Source organism: Peromyscus leucopus, chromosome 20 (genome assembly GCF_004664715.2).
Source record: "Peromyscus leucopus breed LL Stock chromosome 20, UCI_PerLeu_2.1, whole genome shotgun sequence".
NCBI classification, from domain to species: Eukaryota; Metazoa; Chordata; class Mammalia; order Rodentia; family Cricetidae; genus Peromyscus; species Peromyscus leucopus.
The window spans coordinates 34,255,092-34,272,811 of NC_051080.1; the positions used below are offsets into that span (position 1 = coordinate 34,255,092).

Genomic DNA, 17,720 nt, shown 5'->3' on the forward strand with positions numbered 1-17,720 from the left:
TTTAGTGATCCCATCTGAGGGGTGTCCCACAGTCTCTTCTCCTGATTTCTGAGGGAGAGAAAAAAGCAGCCAGATTCCAGCCAGGATGAAAGTTTAGTCAAAGGCTAATGAACCTGTCATCTGGACCAATGCCTAAATTACGTTTATAGACGGGGCAATAGTCCTTTTTTAGAGTGGCTGTGGGCATGGGCAGTGATTTCCATACTTAGAGAAGTTCTTTCTGGCTGAGTTAGGTGGGACACAGCAGTCCTTAGCAGTGTGTCCAGTCTCCAGCTGGGCAACTGAGTCACAGCCAGAGGCAAGTGCAGGGCCAATGTCCCAGCCTGAGAAGGGGAAGTGGAGTCACCTGCTGAGCAGCTGATGATCCCGTGGACGCCCCAGACAAGCCACTCACCTGCTGCCACCCTCAGTCTTGCCTTCTCCACAGACCCACTCGGAGGAGCGACCTCAGGCCCTTCTCATCTCATAGTGCTGGATGAATGTCTGTGGTCTCAGCCACCACTGAATGTGGGACCCTCTATAGATCACTCTCCAGCACTGCTGGCCATGTCCCTCTTTCAAGTAGAATCCCCTTCCTATCCCCTCACCTGGGTTCTTGGGGGCACAGAATGTGACTCCAAGGTTAGTAACAAATGTGGATAGTGTAAATGAAAGTTTCCAGAAGGAATCCCAATTGATTCTTCTATGAGTCAAAATAGGTAGGTAGAATATCAATAGCTGTGGAGAGCTTGGAATATTTCAGATCAAGAGCAAAATGACAGTTTGTCTCTGGCTGTCTTTAGTCTCTTGAATATTGGTTCCTTGTCAGCTTTGTATTGGATTTAACATCCTGTGATTAAGAGATAAAACCTTTTGGGATATATTAACTTAGCTGACTACTAACTTCCACAAACCCACAAGCTAAGAACATCGGCAGATGGAATCTGAGGACTGTAACCTGCTCTGATGTTCGACAAATGTGTTCATTTATGGCTTGCTTTCTTCTGTTTCTACAACTTCATTATTGGTTACCATGTTGAAAGATGGACTTTGGTGTAACCTGACTCTGTGTTCCTGGGCCATGGTCCCTCCTATTAGGCTCCAGATCAACATTGTCTTAATCCCTTTGACGTGAGTGTTAGATATTTGTGTTGACAATGGCAATGAGCAGCTGCCTCCCAACCCTAAGCCCAGGCTTTGGACTTTAAGCCCATTGCTGTCTGTCCTTCTTTGTCCCGGCATCAGTTCAGCTCCTGCCCCAGTTGGAGGGGAGGGTTCAGTCACACTGTTCTTCCTGCTGCCAACATCTATGGGCACATAGATGAAAGAAGAAAACACAGAAGGGAGAGGTGGGAGGAGAGGAGTGCCCCCCTCCCCCACAGAGCCTCCTGAGGAAGGTTCTCCCAGGAGGAGGGAACAGCACTGCACCTGGAGTCCTTGTTAATGCAGAGTTCAGGAGCATTTGTGCTTGGCTCCTGTCTGGCTGCACCAGCCCTTAGAGGCAACACCAAGAGTCAGGATACCTGAGGAATCTTCCAGGTTCTTAGGTCCCAGGACAATTAACTGAAGCAAACACACAGTGAGGTAGTTACAGCAGAACAGTTTATTTAGGGGATGAAGACATGCCTGAGGATGGAGCAGACTGGGGATCTGGGGGGAAGGCATTGCTCTAAACCACAGGGCTGGGGGCTCAGGACTTATTTACACAGCACACATCTTCTTTTGGGTCTGTGTTTTGCGGGTTCTTCTCTCCCATGCTTTGTTCTGGTAGCTGAGGTGGGGAGAGATTTCCAGTCTTTGTGACAAGTGGTTTCTTCCATGTTCAGTGCAGAGACTGCTCTCTCCAGTCCCTCTTCGGCACATCCTCTGGTCCTGGTCTCAGGCACCAGTTGGACTCATTGACCCACTGCTGTGCACACTGACCTGCCATGATCAGGCAGAGGCCTGGCTCTCTGTCCCATGGACTTGCCTGGACCCATGTTGCCCTTCTAACAGTGTCTTGAATGTCCCCAGCTCCGTGCTGACCCCAGCTTGTCTTGGGGGACGGGGCCTGACCAGAGTGTCTTGTAGAATTTGTGGAGCTTCCCTAACTCCTCCTCCAGCTCCTCAGCCAGCTTCCTGAGAGCTTCAGCCGACTCTGACTGTGCCCCTTCCTGCAAATGCTTTGACTTTTTCACAAGGCTGTCAACATCTTTCAGGAGAGACACACCTGCTGTGGTGGCACTCCTGATCTGGGCTTCATTGCTCATCACTAGAGGGGTCCCTTTCAAGGTGCCCTGCACCCTTCTAGCTCGTTGGGCAGGGATCCTTCCGGTGGTGGCAAGGATCCTGGCATCTTCTTCTAAGCCAGGGTTGGCTCTAACCAGCCTGAGGGCATCCATGTGCTGCTGAAGGGCGTCAAGGTCTCTGGTGATATCTCTGGTAGCCTGAGGGAACTTGCTGGCAATCCTCCCCACGGCAGTTCCAGCTTCCAACACATCCAGGCCAGGTGAGGCCTGGTGACCGGCTTCAACTTCATCCCCAAACCTGCCTGTTCCCTCCACGATGGAGGTGGCAGCATTAGTCACAGTAGCTGCCACTCCCAGCCCCAGGCCAAGAGAGGAGAGCATCAGACTGCCCTCCGCTGTCACTGGTGCCAGAAACAGACCCAGGAGGCCCAGGATGTCAGAGGCAGTGCTGAAGGAGTCGGCCACGACATTGGAGAGGGTGCAGCCCCTGTGCACCCCCTCAGTGTCCTCAGCCAGGGCGTGGAGATGCCTGATGTGCTCTCCCACCTCTGCTCTCAAGGGAGGAAACGCGGTCAAGAACTTCCTCCTGCCCTGCAGGTCTCTCCGGAGTCTGTGTCTGTCTGCTAGGGCCGAGAGCGCTGTCAGGTCCCTCAGCACTTTGTGCAGTGCCAGTGCCTTAGCCCTGTAACCGCAGAGGTCAAGTGTGTGAGAAAGTCGGCTCCTGTCTGGGTAAAACGGGCTGTGTCAGACCCACCCTACGGTTATGTATACTGTAACCATCCACCCGGAACTCTAAAGATGTGCAGGGTTCCCCTTGGGTGGGTGATGTTAGGGCTTTCCAAGGCAAATTTTGTGGTCCTAGTAGGAGGTGAGTCCGTGTAAGGGCTGGGGAGACTCTGTTGGGAAGGTGCTTGCCATGTAAGCATGCAAACCTGAGTCCCATCCCACAGACCCAGGTAAGAAGAGCCAGGCCCAGGGGCATGATGTGTAATCTCAGAGCTGGGGAGGCAGAGACAGGAGGACCCTAGGGACTCTCTGACCAGCTAGTCCAGTCTGCTTGATAAATGTGAGTCCAGTGAGAGACCCTGTCTCAGAAACAAGGACAGTATCTAAGGTACAACTGAGGCTGTCCTTTCTCCCTTTGTATATATGTACACCTGCACATGTACATGAACACAGACATGTAGGCACATGTGTTATAATAGTCATCCTAATTGGCATGTTATCGGTAGACATTGCAGTAAATTCCATCACCTCCAGAGAGATATGCTGAGTGGTGGATCAACACTACCACCACCAAGACATGTGTGCTGAGGGGAGTCTGCAGATGGACACAGTGCCCCGAACGACCTCGAAGTCCCCTTCACTCAGGGAGTGTTGGTGCGCTGTGGGGAGTTGATTTTCCCCAAAGACAAGATTTCTCCTTGTCCTCAGCTGCTGGAATGTCCTCTACAGCCCTGGCCTGCCAGAAAGGTGTGTTCACCTGAGCACTTCAGCTGTGAGACCATGCAACTTGAGCATCTTGAATCTGAAAGAGTCCAAAGACGGGACCACTTTCTGACCATGACTGATTATATGTACATGTCTCTGCATTCTATTCAAACTTCAATGTCACTTAGGACCTGAAATATGGAACTGAGGAGACACTGGGTCTCGGTCTTTCCCTTTTTCAAGTGGCGTCTTCTCACTTTACCACTAATTGGTCTATTCTGGTTGTATAATTGAGGATGGGTGGCTGAACCTGACTTCTGCAGATACAGACTGTCACCAGGAGTTTGGTAACCATGTGGGAAGTGATCAACAGCTGTTTCCCAGTCTTAAGTCTGTGCTCAGCAGCTGCTACCAAATCATGTGTTTCTTTGCCCCTGCACAAGTTCAGCCAAAGAAGTAGAATAAATAGTGTCCTCTGACCTTGACACACATGCCCACATACAAGTATCATACAGATCTCACATACTATAATCCACTAATTTCAAAATCGAAGTGACCTTTGCCCCTGTGGGCACCATATCCCCTCAACCTGATGCAGCTGCTTCCCAGGGAGATCATGTTAGAACAGTTTCCAAGGATTGTTGGGGAGTGCCCTAAACCCCATCTCCTGGGACTGTCTGGAATGGATGTGCCTGCCCAGAGAGAACCAGTCATGCAGGGGTTTTGGGGCAGTGCCGGGGCATCCCATAGAGGTGACCTGGGCAACTTGGTCTTAGTTACAAACGCCTCCCAGGCTCCATCTTCACTCAGCAGGCGATGCAGGTCATCTCTGCTGGCCATGTCCTGGAGATGCCCACGGTCTTCCGTGATGAAGTATCTGCTCTCTATGTGGAAATAAAGACTGAAGTCAGAGACAGGGCAGAGGGGCTGAAGTGGCATGGAGGACAAGGATCTTATGTCACGTCATGAGCTTTGGTTAATGACATTCTGCTGATGGATTGATTCGCCAGTGTTGTGGACTGAATTGTGTCCTTTGGTTTCTTTGTAATAGTTGCAAAAGGCACTGGTGTGTAGGAGAGCGCATCCTTCCTGCTTCCTTCTTTCTTCACAGGTTAGTGCCTGAGAGACTGTTGGCTGAAGAGTTGGAAATTCGGGAGACAGTATGCATTGGTAGTGTCTGCACTGTGGACCTTATAGTTCTGTGTGAGTCTGGGCTCACTCATCAGTCAGTGGGTGAGTTCTTGCCAAGCATGCCCTATGGCCTGGGATTGATACCCGGTACCACAAAAACAAATGAATAGATACACATTTGTCTTGATCCACATGTATTCTGCCCTCCTTCTGGCCAGCAGGACAGTGAGCCTTCTTAGAAAAGCGACTCCTTGGGTATGTCCCAGGAGGTGTGAGGATGATCCAGTCCTTTCCTGCTCCTGGCCAACTGAAGTGTCAGGCTGAGAGCCTCTGTTCTCCAGCAGTGTACAAGCTCTCCAAAGATGGCCAAGCAGGGGCTCCCAGCCCAGCATCTCCCAGTGTCTGCCTGACTTCATCCCTTGGGCAGACAGGGCTGAGGGCAGCAAGCTCCTACTGAGAATCTGTAATTCTCTCCATCTCTAGAATGAGGCAATTATTCCTCTCCCCAAGGAAAATAATTCAAGACCTGGAACCTATCACAGAGGGGCCCCCCACCCACCCCACCTCAGCCAGCTTCAGTCCCTCCTGCTCATCTCCTCAAGCGACTTCCAGTTTTTGAGGCCTACACTGGGCTCTTCCCTACCCATCAAATGCCCCCATGCTCCACCCCTTGAAATCTCACAGGCCACCTCTTTCTGGGTGGCTTCTGCATTCCCTCCCTGGACTGAATACAGGGCTTTCCTGGGGCCCCTCTGTATATTAGTGTTGTTCCAGCATCAGCATCAGCCATGATGCCAGTAGTTGCCCAGTGCTGGTGCCAGAAACATCTAAGTTGGTATTGTCCTCCTGGGCCCAGGGTTCCCATATCTATGCTCTGGAGACATTTATTGGACATAGAGTCACCAATATCTGAGGATATAGCATCATTAAAGGAAAAAAGAATGACTGCTTTTCAACTTTCTCATTTTTCCTCCCCTTCCCCTCTCCTTATCATCCCAAAGGTTCTAGAATGTTCCCTGCTTCTACATGCCCAAGGACCACACTCCCTCCCTCAACAAACACACACACACATGAAGTCTGACTGTTGACCTTTTGATTAACAAAGAGCCCAGTGTGCTGTTTATGGGATTGTTCCCATTTTCCCTCCCTGCCCCACACTGACACCCTTCCCCACCTAATACACAGGGAACCATTTCTCTCTTCTCTATCCCCTAAAGATAGAGGCCAGGCCAATCTCAGATCCTGTGACCCACCTGCTCAGCCTCTTTCACAGACTCCTCAGGAATACACACACCCTGGGTCCTCAGTTTCTCCCAGGGCATGGTACAGATAAATGAACAGAACTGTTCATGGCATAGTCTCTCGGCTTCTTAGATCTCCAAGTCAACATTTGTCCTGGCTGGTCTAGGCAGCCACAGTTCTGGTCCAACTTCAGGATTCGCCCAAGGACCAGTGAGTTATCAGCCTCTTGCCCTCCTCCACATCCTTCAGTTTCCCCATTTTTCCAACTGCTGGACACCCATAACTCTGCCGTCTATCAGGAGTCTGCCTGCTGGATCCTAGGCATTCCAGCACCTGAGCTGAGCCCCAACCACATGGTGATCCCATCTGAGGGCTTGCCCATCCTTCTTGTGTTTAGTGCAGAGAGAAAGAGCCAGATGCCGACCTGTCTGCAAGTCCAGTTCTTCTGAACTCAGGGCTGGCGTTGATGCCTAAGTTCACTGAGTCCATCCCTAGAATGAGGCCATTATCCCTTATCCCAAGGTAAAATCGTGAAGAGGAGGAGGTAGAGGAGCTGAAGGGGCTCAACTTACCAAAGAGTCTGGGTCTTGTGAGTTTGAATAGGACACAGATGTCCTTATCTGTGTAGATTCTGTCAACAGGTGCACATCTGAGTCATAAGGAGAAACAGCCTCTGGGCTGATAGACCTAGCTGGGAAATAGAAACTGAATGCCTCACCTGGGCAGACCTGGTCCACTCAGCATCCTGCAATGGACCTTTGGAGGGTACCACCCACTGCCCCACCCATCTTGCTGAGTCAGAAGAATGACCTCAGCTCAACATTCCCAATTCTGCTCTGGGCAACCCATCTCTGGTGGGTTCTCCATGGTGGGAAGACCCACTACCACAAACTGTGGAGCCCTCCGCATATCACTGCCAGCCCCTTCCTGCTCTGGCAAGCTTCCCCAGTGCCCTAGCACACCCCACCCCATCCCTCCTGCACTTCAGCGGAGCATCCCAGTGCCATTGGTTGACGAGGACAGCGCTGCTGAGTGTGGCAGGCACAGTGCTCAGACAGCTGCCTATGTGGATTCTTCTGCCTCACGTCTCTGCTCCGTTCTCAGACCATTCCAGAGATTCCTCTGAGAAACCCCAGCATCTTACATGGCAGACTCCCTGGCTCCCTGATTGGCTCCCATAATCCCTAGACTAGAGGAGGCAAAGGCCATCTCTGATAGAAATTTTGTGTCTACAACCTCAGGTGGGATGGCTGTGGAATACCTCAGCTTTCCTCCATGCAGCAGGGGATTTAAGCATGGCTGGACCTCAGTGGCCAATTGTGCCTTGTATGAGGAAAGGTTCCATTCCACACATATGTCCTGCAGCTTAGCAGCCATCCCCACTCTTGAGAGAAGGACAGCAGGTGACATGGGGTCCTCACCCTATTACTGTCAACACACTTATTTCAGTGTTTACTCAGTTTTATTCCTTATTATCTACCTCTTCTTCTAGTTTCCAAAATCACACGCAACTGTTGTGTTCATATGGAGGGAGTGCTGTGACTTTCTTTTGAGGACAGTGAGGCTCTGGGAGAGGGAATGGCTTATATCCCAGGGTTCAGGGACTTGTCAAACTCAAACCAAGATTCAGCCTTAGACATTAGACAACTGTGACCATACTTTCTTGCTTGAAGTCATCTGGGGGCTAGGTAGTTCGGTTCTCAGCCCATATATACATCATGTGGCCACAACCTCCTGTAATTCCAGCTTCAGGGGTGCTGACACACCGTTATGATCACTGTAGGCACTGTACACAGTGGAGCACACACAGACAACCAGACACACACACACACACACAGACACACACACACACACAAAGACAGACACATGCACACACGCACCTACTCACTTACATTTAAAGAATCAATAGAATTTAAAAATTTAAAGCTATTTTTGTTATTCTCTTCCTCTAAACTCTCTTGCTCTGCCTCTTCCTTCTTCATCACCAAGGGTTTAGCTAGACAGTGAGAGAAATCCACAGCCAGATGCACATCATGAAAATGTCCACAAAAGTTTCAAGGTAGCCTCTCAGAACAGAGCATAGAATGAACCAGAACATTAACACACTCCTGAATAGAACCCCCATGGGGCAGTGTGACCCGGCTGAAGATTCACCTGAAAGACAGAAATCAGGATCTCATCCTCCAGGTACACAAGAAGAGACCATCCCACCTGGACATCTTGAAGGTATGTATGCTAAGGAAAGGCTCAGTAGATCAGTGACATGACAAGAAATGTCACCCTGCGTGGCTGCCACTTCAGAGGTGAGGATGCTGATAAGACCTTTGTTCCAGAGGCAATTGTAGCCAATGGGAGTGTGACCTTAATGCAATGGGAAGCCACCCTGCAGTGACTTTGGAAAGCAGAGGGTGAACACCAGCACCACCTAGTGGAGCTCAGAGGGGTCCTCAGTAAGGCATCTGGCTACCCTGGTTTTTGCTTCCATCCAGTCCACACCATGAAGAATATACTCAACTCAAACACGCTGGACACTGTACTCGGTGCCCTGAAGCATGGGTCCATCTCTCTACTGGTCGCTCTTTCTCTAGGGACATCATGTAATAGGGACAGGAGATCTTCCAATTAACCACGTGAAAGGAGGCTTCTGAAGTCATTCAAAGACAAACATCCCAGGACTACATAAATAGGGAAGAGAAGTACATCCTATGCTCACATCTCTGTGACCACCTTGAAGTAGAAGAGGCAGACATTGTCCCCAAACACTGAGTCTAGCCGACAGCCTGAATCCAAGAAGAAACCTATGTGCTTTGGCTCAGATCCCAAATAAGAAGTGCCAACTTCAAGGAGATCACAGAGGAACAGTGTGTAGAGATGGAGTATAACTCACAATTACTATATTTTTATGACAAAGTGTAGATAACTCACCTCCAGTATTAAACACATATACAGGTCAGGAATGTCATGTGTATCTGCAGAGGGAACATAGTCCTGTGATTCCAGTTCAGACAGGATCTAGTGATTGACACAGTCCCTGAGGTTCACCTTAAAGACTAGCTGCTGAGTCCTGAGGATGGTGCCAGTGAGCTTTAGATAGAGAGAGGATCCATCTTCAAGTTGAAAGGCTCCCAAATATGAGTGGGGAGGATGGAAAGGAGGGTCCATGAGAGTCACCGCACCAGGCTTTTGTGGAGAATGGGCAAAGGGCCCCACACTCCTTATTCACCAGAGAGAAGGTTGGCTGGTGTCACTCTCATGCCATTACGCCTCAAATATCTCAAGATTTTAGCCTAGCTTCCACCTCCTCTGTTGTAGTAGATACAGGGAGATGGGTCTGGAGAGGTCCCCATTGACCACTTCTATTCCAAAGCCAATCTGATGACCAGATGGAAACACCAGCTGCAATGTGGACATTTCAGTCTCCCAGGCAGCAATTTCAGGCCGTAGGGTCTCCTGTGATTCTCTTCCTACACAAACACATACACACACACACACACACACACACACACACACACACACACACACACAAATGCACATGCACACGCACACATGAACAGGGAAATGGACACAGTAGTAAGTAGGAAGCCCTGCACTTGGACCTGATCTTGAGATGCAGGCAGAGTATCTGTTGTTCCATCATCTTAGGAAATGGTCATGCAGTTGTTTGTCACATTAAGGAGGAGGACATCAAGGCCACAGCTACTGCTGTGAGTGCAGTGTAATTAACCTGAGACCCCTTCAGGGTGAACTGCTATCATCCACTGCTCTCCTCATCCTCTGGATGGACGGTCCAATAATCCACCACCTCAGCCAACCCTTGGTGTCTCCTGAGTATTTACAATTGTAATGGTGGGCCTTAGAGGTCAAGATGTTTGGACCTAAGCCATCTGAGGGCAGAGCACTGGGAGGGTGTCCAGAAGCTCCTGGTTTGGGATCTGGGTCCTCATGCCTGGGACTTGAGTGGATTTTGTTCTTTGCCATCCTCTGTGTGTATCATTCCCTCTAATGGATGCTCTTTCTGTCCAAATCAGCCAACTCCACTTCTGCTGCTTCCCATCCAAAGCCCCTGACTGCCCAGTTACCATGAATGGAGTCAGTGATCCAGGCCCAAGGGAAACTTCAGCACTGGAGCCTGAGGCACTCGGTGCCCAGGGACCATCTAGGGGAGAATGTGAAGTAGGAAACCGATGACAATTGACTAAGAAGTGAAATGTGTCTTTCAGATGAGAGACTGAAATGGGACCACGGCTCTGTGGACCACTTCAGAGAAAGGGAAGACTCTATTGCAGGCCACAGGGGAAGCCTTGACAACAGACAGCTAGAGGGACAGTGAGAAGTCTTCAGCAGGGTTGTGGGCACTAAGGGCCTCACTGAGCTCTGTGGCCTCCTCAGGAGTGACAGGTGGTGTGGGGAGGTCTGCACACCCCATGCTCCTGCTCCTGTACAGGGAGAGCTTCCACTCAGACGCATGCGTGGATAAATGGAGAATGGATGCCCCTGTGTGGACTCACACGGAGCCTTGTCACTTCTCCATGACAGAAGATCTGAGGATGGTCCCTTAAAGTCTCCTCAGAACATTCTGGCAGGTTTAGCCGTCCTCGTGAACAGGGGAAGAAGAAGGTGTCATTTTATCCACTATTGCTCTTCCCTCCGTCATTGCTCACAGTCACTCCACATGCCCCAGAACCAGTCCTTACTCAGCCAAGCCACTGTGTGTGACCCTGACCCCTGGAGGTGCCCGTGGACCCCCTGGGTACAGCACTCACCGTATGTGTCATGGAATTGTAGGGGTTTGTCTGGATGGTAGAGGAAGCCATCAGGGAGGTGAAGCAGGTATTTCCCCAAATCTGTATTCTCAAGGCCAAGAGGCCCCCTTGGAAAGTATTCAGGGGCAGTGCCACAGAAGAAATTTATGGAAGATCTTGCAGGTCAAGGAGGGACCCAGAAGCAGATTGGGGGAGTTTTGCTGTCCAGCTGTCTCTCTGTAGCCGGTCCTCACACCCTCCTTTATACAGGTCCCTGAGCCTAGGCAATCTTGTTCTCCCATGATGGCTGAGGAATGCACCTGTGCCCAGCCAAGCAGACAGGTGTGGTTTTCAACCATTGTTCTGGAGGGGCCTGCAGATGGCAGAGACCAAAGGAAGTGCCTGAGTGAGGGCACAGGGAGACTGTGGAGTATTCAGTTCCCTCACACCACACAGAAGGTTCACAGTGAAGAGAAGCCAGGCATGGGGTCCCAGGCATCAGTCAGCCAACATTACACAGGTTCAGTGTGTTTTTGAAGGGATCCACCTTGGCTTGACGCAGCCATCTCGGGATGTTACCATCAAGAATGGCCATTAGAAAACCCACCCTGCTTTCCCTCCATGGTCCCCCTGCCATGACAGCAGCACATGGGACTTTACCACAGGATCCCTGTGCTGCCAGCGTTAGAAATCGGCCTCACAGCCTAGGTGTCAGTGAGATAAGAACAGCCACTACCTGGCTCTGGCGAATGTCACCATTAGCCTACTCACCCCACACACCCTCCCTCTAAGTCCAGGCAGGCCCCCAGGCTTCCTGATTCCCTTGACCTTACATCAACCATAGCTCCCCAATAAAGACTACAGTAGGTGGCACCCCAACACTTTCTATCCATTTCTTCTGTCCCATGCCATCTTCTCTCGTATGGTTGACTGTTTCATTCATTTTTCCTGAGCAGTAAGTGATTTTATTCAACCCAAGTCTACAGAGCATAGGACAGTCAGAGCCAGGTGACCTGAGACATCGTGTTGACCAGCACCCCATTTCCAGCTCTGGAAGAAGCTGAGACTCGGGGGCTGCATCTTCTTTTTAAAATGAAATAACCTCAGTATCTTTTAAAAAAGATACTTAATGGCATTTATTAACTTACTGTGTGCATGTGTTTTGTAGGGGGTGGATTGGGGTCCATAGCCAGTTTAGGGGTGTCAGAGAACAGCTTGAGGAAGTCAGTGCTCCTCTTCCACCACGGGGTCCCCCAGCATCAAGTTCACATCACCATGTATAGAGGAAAGTGCCTTCATCCTTTGAGCCACCCTGCCAGGCCCAAAACATGTCTTGTCTCCCCCCATTGGTTGACACTACACACCACTAATTGTTTGGTTTCTGATAAAATCTGTCTGCACTCACCAGGCCCCCAAAAGTGCTGTGGTGGAAAAACGGGCCGGCAAAGAACCAAGCGGAGCACAGAGAGCTGGAGCTCATGCTGATTTTTGCAATCTGGCCTGGACCCAGCTAGTGCTTTGCAAAGTCCAGCCTCAACCTGGTTTTCTCACTGCTTTTAGGGGCTGAACACTGTGTTGAATTCGTTCCCCATGCAGTCACCTGCAGAGGGCGCTCTTAGTGGAAATCCATTGCAGTCAGGCTTGCCTACAGAAGCAGGGCTGACAAGGTTCCTGCAGTTTCTGCCATGTCTGCTGAAGAGATAGCTTTCCCAAGTGTTAGCCCTCCCGAGGTCAGGGGGAGTGAGGGTGCTGTTGGGGTTCAGCTGAAGCAAGCAGGAACACAAGTCTGAGGTTAGCACTGTATCCTAAGTGTGTCAGAAGTGAAATTTTAATTCATTTTATTTCTACTTAATCCTAGAGGCCTGGAGTAGGAATTGTTATTTAAGCTTCCACAGTGTAAACAGAAGTGTGACTACAGTAGGTGCACATTAGTGTAAACAGAAGTGTGACTACACTAGGTGAGCATTAGTGTAAACAGTAGTGTAACTACACTAGGTACACAGTAAAGGTGATAAATGTGTACCACATGTTTCTTTCTGACATTCACCAGCACTGTCCCAGCACTGCACATGGGATCCATTTTAATTCCACTGGTCCTTTGGGTGTCTAAACCCTGCCTAAGGCTCCCCCCACTCTGCTGTCACCACCACTGTCACCATCTGGAAGTCACGTTCTGATGGACAAAGTACAAGCGAATGCTACAACTCTGGGCGGGGGAGGGGTATTCTGACTGCTCAGGGAGTCAGGCTATACCCTGAGCTGCTGGGACAGCTCTGGTGGCTGGAACTGCAATGGGACAGCTCTGCTCTGGAGGGAAAGGTATCCTGACTGTTCGGGGTGTCAGGCTATACCTGGAGATGGGGTGCAGTGGAGATGGTCTCCCCACAGGATAAAGCAACCCTGCTCCTCTCCTGGAGAGCAGCTACAGCTGAGCTTTGCTCAGCCCCCACTTAAGAGGGCTTCCCAGCAGAGCTCTGCTTCTCCTCCAGCCCAAGGTGTTCCTTCTTTTACTTCACTCTGCTAAAGGGGAAATCCCTGCAGAAATACAGCAATCCCCTCTGGCTCTGGCAAAACGTTGCTACTTTTTCTGCTCTACATTGCCCTGAGGGATGTCTCAGCAAGGTTCTTCTGTTCTGCTCCAGCAAATGAAGATCTTCACACCCAAGACTCTTTTGAGAAAGAGATTTATTTGAGAAGGAGGAGTCCAGGAGGGCAGCTGCCTCTACCAGGGTGGAGAGAACAGCCAACAACTGAACAGGCAGGTGGTCTATATAGGGCTACTTAGGGGTGGAGTGTCTCTTGGGAGATTTTCTGCTCAGGGATTGGTTAGTTTTTCTTGCTCAGGGATTCTTTAGTTTTGTTGGTCAAAGGCAGAGATGGCCCTGGTTTCAGAGCCAAACTGTGTTTCTTTCACTGGCCTTGCTTAGCTTTTAGGCTCTAATTCTAAGGCCAGGGCAGATTTGGTTCACTGTCTCTGATTCTAGGGCAACGTGTGTTTCTTTGGAACTGGTCTCAGAGTCAGGCATGTTTCTTTGGATCTGGGTTCTGGGATAAAGTGTTTCTTTTACTGACTTGGGTCTCTGATCCAGACTGTGTTTGTTTCACTGGTTCTGGGTTCCAGGGTCAGGGTGGGTTCCTTTAGCTGGCCCCTCTACTCTACACCAAGCATGAGAGGGTGCTGTTGCTACTGGAGAGGAAAGTCTGTGGCTGACATCACACCTTCCTGAGGGGAGGGGGATGGGAGAGCCGCTGTGTCTTCTCCATCTTCAATATTCTCACTCTGGCTTTCCCCCATTTTCAGCACCTCAGTTTCCCCACCGTTCTCATTGCTCTGGCTGCCCAGCCTTCTCTGTGTTCAGTCCATTCCCCTGCTCTTGTCTCCTCTGCCCCTTTGCCTCACACTCCATCGGTTGTCTTCTCTCTGATCCACATGAACCCTGGGCTCAGACACCCAAGTCCACACTCAGTGTTTGGTTCCCAGACTTGCTCTCACCCTTCCCCCTCTAACAAAATGGATCCACTGTTCCCGGCTCTGTCCGGCCATCTTTGTTCACCCTGTGCTGTCTGGGGACGTGTGGTCTGGCTGAGCTCTACAGACTTCTCAAGCTGCCCAGTCACCTGTCTTGTTGGTTCGGGCAGCCTTGACCTTTGCCCCCTTGTGTAGATAAATGGAGTCTGCTACAAGACTATACACATCCAATGCAAGGAAGGAATTCCCAGATGCTGCTCCTCTGACTCGGGCTCCTCTCTTCATTGACCAAGCAGTACCTTCAAGGGCATTCCATACCTGACAGGCACGTTGGGCGATGAATCCTCCAGTGAAGATCCTTCCAGGATTCTGCCTTCAGCATCATCTGACAACTGGCTTGCTTTATCCACAGGAAGTGGCATCACCAGTTACAGTAGCTGCTACTCCCAGCCTCAGCCCCACTCCTAAGAGCAGCAGACCTGATGTGAAGGGTCTCAGAATTATTCCAGCCATGTCTAGTCTTCCAGAGGAAGTGTCTGTGGACTGGCCACCATGTTGGAGCTGGCACAGCCCCAGTGAATCTGTTTTATGTGGTCAGCCAGGCCTCGGAGTTTTCCTGATTGTCGCCTCAAGCTTCCTTTCAACCCAGGAAAAGCTTCTAAAAACCTCTTCCTGTCCTGTTCTTTTTGAAGGCTGTCATTGGCATGCACAGCCATGTGTGCTACATGCTCCTTCAGAGCATCAGGTACCACAGCTGCTTCCTCCAGTGACAGAAGAGGTGAACCAGGAGCATCACGTGGAACAAATTAAGTCCACACATAAAGATTCAAGAGCATTTTAGACCCAGCTGTAGGAAATGCTAGGCCAGAAGTTTCCTGAATTTGGATAGTGCAGTAGGGGATGTATTTTCTTCTGGGGTCAGAACCTGGAGTCCCCCGAGATTCTCAGGTTGTGCAAATTGTCTTCAGACCACACTGACTTTGGAAGCTGTCTCAGTCCTCCTGAATTTCAGGGAGCTCAGCGTAGAGGAGAGCAGCCACATGAGAACTCTGCAGCGAAGACACTGTGTGGAGAGCACATCAAAGCTCAGCCCTGCACACACATGGAGTATGAGATCGTAGCAGGGCTGATAATGTCCCTTGTCCTGTGCTAGGCCTCTTCTCTGTGCCATCAATTTTTCCCTCTCCTTCCAGCCCTGCTGTCCTCACCCTCTACCCACACCTCCTCTCTAGGTCACTCACAGTCTCTCCTGAGCCCTGGCTGTGACCCTGGCCCTGGTCTCTGGGCTTTGGGAAGGGTGCTGGCACTTGGTTTTCCATCCCTGACCTGTTGCTCACCCAGGCTGTCATCACCACGTCCTTTCAGACTGAATTCCCATTCCTACTGAGCACACTGGGGCTCCAGATCTCAGTGAGGACAGTCAGGGTCACCCCAGCTCTGCAGCTGCACCGTGGGCTCTCTGCCTCCTCCGCTCACACAAGGACCCTGCTGTTGTTCCAGCTCCTCAGATGGGAGGAAAGTGACTGAGACAGAACCTGGGGACATGTTGACCATGTCCACACTTTTCTGAGTTGTCCCCTAATGGTTCTTCAGTCTTTTCTGCTACAAGGAGATTTTTGATTCTGGTTTCTTCACATTAGACTTTCAAAGCTTGCTTTTAGGAGCACCTATTGTGTGCTGACCATATTCTGAGCACTCCATGTGCATGATCCTGTTCTGCTTACACTAGTTTCAATGGCAATGACACTAAGTTGGGAAGTGGTAACTAACTTGCCAAAGTCACAAAGCTAGCAGATGATAGAAGTGGTCCAGCCAGCTGTGGGCATCCCAACCAAGACAGTGGCCTCCAGTCCTATTAGGATCCAAGGAAAAGTTGATCATTTGAAGTTGTGGCCATGAGAAAGGATTGAAGGGCACATGGGGAGAGATGAGGAACAAGGTTCTGGCATTTGGGGTGGGACCTGTGTGTATCAACGGTAATAGCTAATACAGATGAAGGGAATATGGTACATGAGTGTGGACTCCCATGTTAGTGTTCATGGTTTCATTGGGAGGAGACCCTGACTGTGGACACTTGCTCTTGCTCTGACCCAACCAGGTTATTGATATTTGGATCAGTTTCTTAAGAATCTCATAACTGTAATTTCACTTGAGGTCTTTCTTTGGCATGGCATCATTGCCCACACTCTACATGGTACTCTGTGGGTAAGTGGTGCCCACCGCCACTTCCCTTCCTTCTGTATTTATTCTTTCTTTTATGTCATGTGGATAGCAATGGAACAAGGCCACCATCATACTCTGATCAGCAGAGAGCAGAAAATCAACTCTATGAATCCATCCTGAATCTTGTCAGCGTTCTTCAAAATTCCTCTACATTTTTTCCTTGCAGAGCACTGAACTCGTTATGGAGAACTATCAGGGCAGAGGGCGAGGCGTGAATGGTCATCATGACTGTCCACTTGGCTGAACTGCAGGAAAATATGCAGGTTAATAGAGCTTGCCTCTGGTTGGGTCTGAATTTTCAGAGATTGCTTGGGGAAGGCTTGGACTTGAGTGGATAACTTAGTGAATTGTAAAATTCTGAAAGGTCTGTTAGGAAGTGGGGTATTCTTAGAGACAGTGGGTCACTCTGAGCATGTCATAGAATGGTTCATCTTTGCTGTGTCTCCTTCCTGTCACTCCTTGTCTCTTCCTGGCTGCCATGTGGTGATCTGCTTTCCTTTGCCATTTTGCCCAATGAGCTTGACCTCAGCACACACTGCAACTCCACTGATCTGACTGTGTCATTTCCACGTGTTCACAGTCGTCCTTGATTATTCATCACAGACATGGGTTCATACAGTCATTGTGACCATCAAAGTCAAGAATTTTCTATCACTGAAAAGTGACACCCTGGTGTAAAGCCCTCAGGATCCTGAACTTTCCCTATTCATAAGGCAACTGCCCAACCCTCCACTTCATCCATCCTTTTTCATTTCAATAGTTTATTTTCATAACAGATATCACAGATGTTATAACCCATTACAATTGGCTCTGTTTTGACTAAGCACATGCCATTGATATCCATCTGCAATGGTGTGGGCACCATTAATTCTTGCCTTTCTGTGGTTGAGGATTCCCAGCTCAACATGAAAACTCTCCTAGTCTTCCCCATATCCCAGGACACCCTCAGAGCCTGATCTGAATGCAGTATCCCTGCAGGGGCAGCAGCTGCAGGCACAGTCCTGTTGTCTGTCACTTGTGTTTGGCAGGGACAGACCTGGTCACAGCTTCTCCTCTGCACTGTCTTTCCTTCACTCTGTCCATCTGTCATGCCATTTTCAGTGTCGTCTACTTAACTCTGAGCATTTTCTGGTCTCCTTCTACAGTCTTTTCTTTTGTTGATAGCAATTTCAAAACCTGAGATACATTATTACATCACATGAATTTATTTTAATTTCTTTTTATATGTCTATCTCTTTTGAAAATATTCTGCTGCCTACTAGGATAACTTCAACA

At 49.8% G+C, this 17,720-nt stretch overlaps 1 protein-coding gene across 1 annotated transcript; it reads right to left on the reverse strand.

Annotated features, from left to right (window-relative positions):
* Nucleotides 1-1,967: 1,967 nt before the first annotated feature.
* On the reverse strand, nucleotides 1,968-14,644 carry LOC114694374 (apolipoprotein L3-like). The gene is made up of 2 exons (XM_037197288.1): nucleotides 14,541-14,644; nucleotides 1,968-2,928 (listed from the first exon to the last, which is right to left on the reverse strand). Exons 1-2 carry the CDS (start codon nucleotides 14,642-14,644, stop codon nucleotides 1,968-1,970), a joined length of 1,065 nt encoding a protein of 354 aa, XP_037053183.1.
* Nucleotides 14,645-17,720: the final 3,076 nt, after the last annotated feature.

Excerpts from the sequence above, each read along its gene's own strand:
- LOC114694374 (XM_037197288.1), bottom strand. The coding sequence starts at position 14,644 with ATGCCACTTCCTGTGGATAAAGCAAGCCAGTTGTCAGATGATGCTGAA. Across the intron at positions 2,929-14,540 it reads TCGCCCAACGTGCCTGTCAG|GAGCCGACTTTCTCACACAC; the intron begins GTATGGAATGCC and ends TTACCCAGACAG.